The sequence below is a fragment of the Pteropus alecto genome, unplaced genomic scaffold (assembly GCF_000325575.1).
Source record: "Pteropus alecto unplaced genomic scaffold, ASM32557v1 scaffold88, whole genome shotgun sequence".
Classification (NCBI taxonomy): domain Eukaryota; kingdom Metazoa; phylum Chordata; class Mammalia; order Chiroptera; family Pteropodidae; genus Pteropus; species Pteropus alecto.
Genome location: NW_006494611.1, coordinates 2,907,012 through 2,908,623, shown reverse-complemented (window position 1 = coordinate 2,908,623; position 1,612 = coordinate 2,907,012). Strand labels below are relative to the sequence as shown.

The following is a 1,612-nucleotide window of genomic DNA, read 5'->3' as shown; positions in this document are numbered from 1 at the left end:
GGGGGTAAAGGAAGTAGGACAAAAATTCTCCTACTGCTTAGTGAGGAAAAATTTAGGGAACAAAGCAAGGAAAAAAACAAAAAAACAGCTGGAGTGTTTATCTCGCCATAGTCCGAAGAGAAGAGAAGGGAATGGAGCAATGGCAGCCTCCCACTAAGAGGAAATAGGAAAACAAGAGCTGGCAGCAGGGTCCAAAGCACTGCCCCCAATTCTCATGGCACCAGGACCCCTAGTAATGCCACTCCCACCAACTACATACTCCCTAAGGGGCATAAGTAATCAACAGTGCAAAGTGCATAGCCGCATGAAAGAACACAGAGCAACTGTCAGGAAATCGGGGCAGGTACAGGGCCTCCAGTTTCCATCCTAGGCCCAAGCTGGCTAAGCTTTCCATGGCTCCCACCAAGGTCCCCTACTCCCCTCCCCACAGCCCCTCACCTGGCGGGGCTGAGAAGGCGTGTTCATTTGTGTCGCTTGTGGCGTACTGAACACCACCGGTGCTGTCTGCCCCGGGGGAAACGCTGGCTGAAGGGAGGAGACCAGAGTTCAGCAAGAGGGGAAACCCGGGTGGGACAGAAACCCAAGTTGGTGAAGTAAGGGGAGCAGATCTGTGGCAAGAGCTTCAGCAGTCCATATGCCCCCTCCCCATGACAGCCCCTGGGAAAAGCCAGGGGCCCTGTCTCAATTTGGCAGCAGGAAGCTGCACTTTGCCCTGACACAGATGGGGGTGGGAAAACCCAGAGGCTTGGAACCTGTTCCTGCTGCCTGGTCTCCCCCTAGTCCCCCCAGACTCTGCTAATTCCTAATTACCTGTGGGAGTCCAGGGGATGGGGCGGGTGGGGGGCCTGTAGGCTGTGGAGCTTTGTTCATTTCATTTGGTGCCACATCAGGGTCCCCCCAGCACCTGTTGGGAAAGACTGGAGCTCGGAAAGGGGAAGGGACCTAAGCTTAAGGCAAATGACGTGGGGAGGAGTTGAAGCAAGAGCTAGGTCCCATACGGACCCCGGAGGCGCAAACGGGGTAAATGAGCAGGAAAAAAACACAGCTTATGTCCCCACCAACACGTTGTCAAACCCACATCACCTCAACCACCCCCCTGACCTGCTGAAACAGACCCCTCACTCACCCCCTCGATTAAGAAAAAGTCCACGGTGCGGCCTACAGGTTCTGGGCATCCGAGGGCCTGGGGTTGGGAGGTGAGGGGTATCAACCTGGCTCCGTGGGGCCCAAGACCAACCAGACCGGAAATTCCAGGTCTCGCTGGCACCAGGCTCCCGGATCACAAATGGAGCTAGCAGCTTCGGCTGTGGTGTCCCCACCCCCCACCTGGGGACACCGAGTTCGGGGCCTGGCCCAGAGGCGCACAGGCACGCCTGCCGTGGGTGGCCACGGGGACACTCGCGCGGGGCCAGAGGCGAAGCCTGCCGCCACCCGGGAGTGAAGACCAGGAAGGGCGGGAGTCGGGCCGTAAAAGGCCAGGCGGGCGGCGGCCGAAGAGAAGCCGGTTTGAAGCAAGTGAGGGTCGGCCTGGAGGGCGGGCGGGGCCGGGGGCTCCTCCCTGCCCGCCGCCGCCACCTCCCTCCCCTGCGCCCTCCCTGCTCAGAGCCTGCCA

At 59.4% G+C, this 1,612-nt stretch overlaps 1 protein-coding gene across 6 annotated transcripts in view; it reads right to left on the bottom strand.

Annotated features, from left to right (window-relative positions):
* The window catches only part of EIF4G1 (eukaryotic translation initiation factor 4 gamma 1), an 18,794-nt gene extending 17,253 nt beyond the window's left edge, over nt 1-1,541 (bottom strand). For 2 of the 6 annotated variants that reach the window (XM_006925785.3, XM_015599906.2), the window contains exons 1-3: nt 1,127-1,541; nt 811-904; nt 439-525 (exon numbers count right to left, since the gene is read on the bottom strand). In XM_006925785.3, the coding sequence (XP_006925847.1) occupies nt 439-525; nt 811-870 (147 nt within the window). In that variant the 5' untranslated portion in view covers nt 871-904; nt 1,127-1,541. The remainder of the gene's footprint in view (nt 1-438; nt 526-810; nt 905-1,126) is intronic. The other 4 variants (XM_006925784.3, XM_015599905.2, XM_006925786.3 and 1 more) reach the window with 3 other exon arrangements.
* Nucleotides 1,542-1,612: the final 71 nt, after the last annotated feature.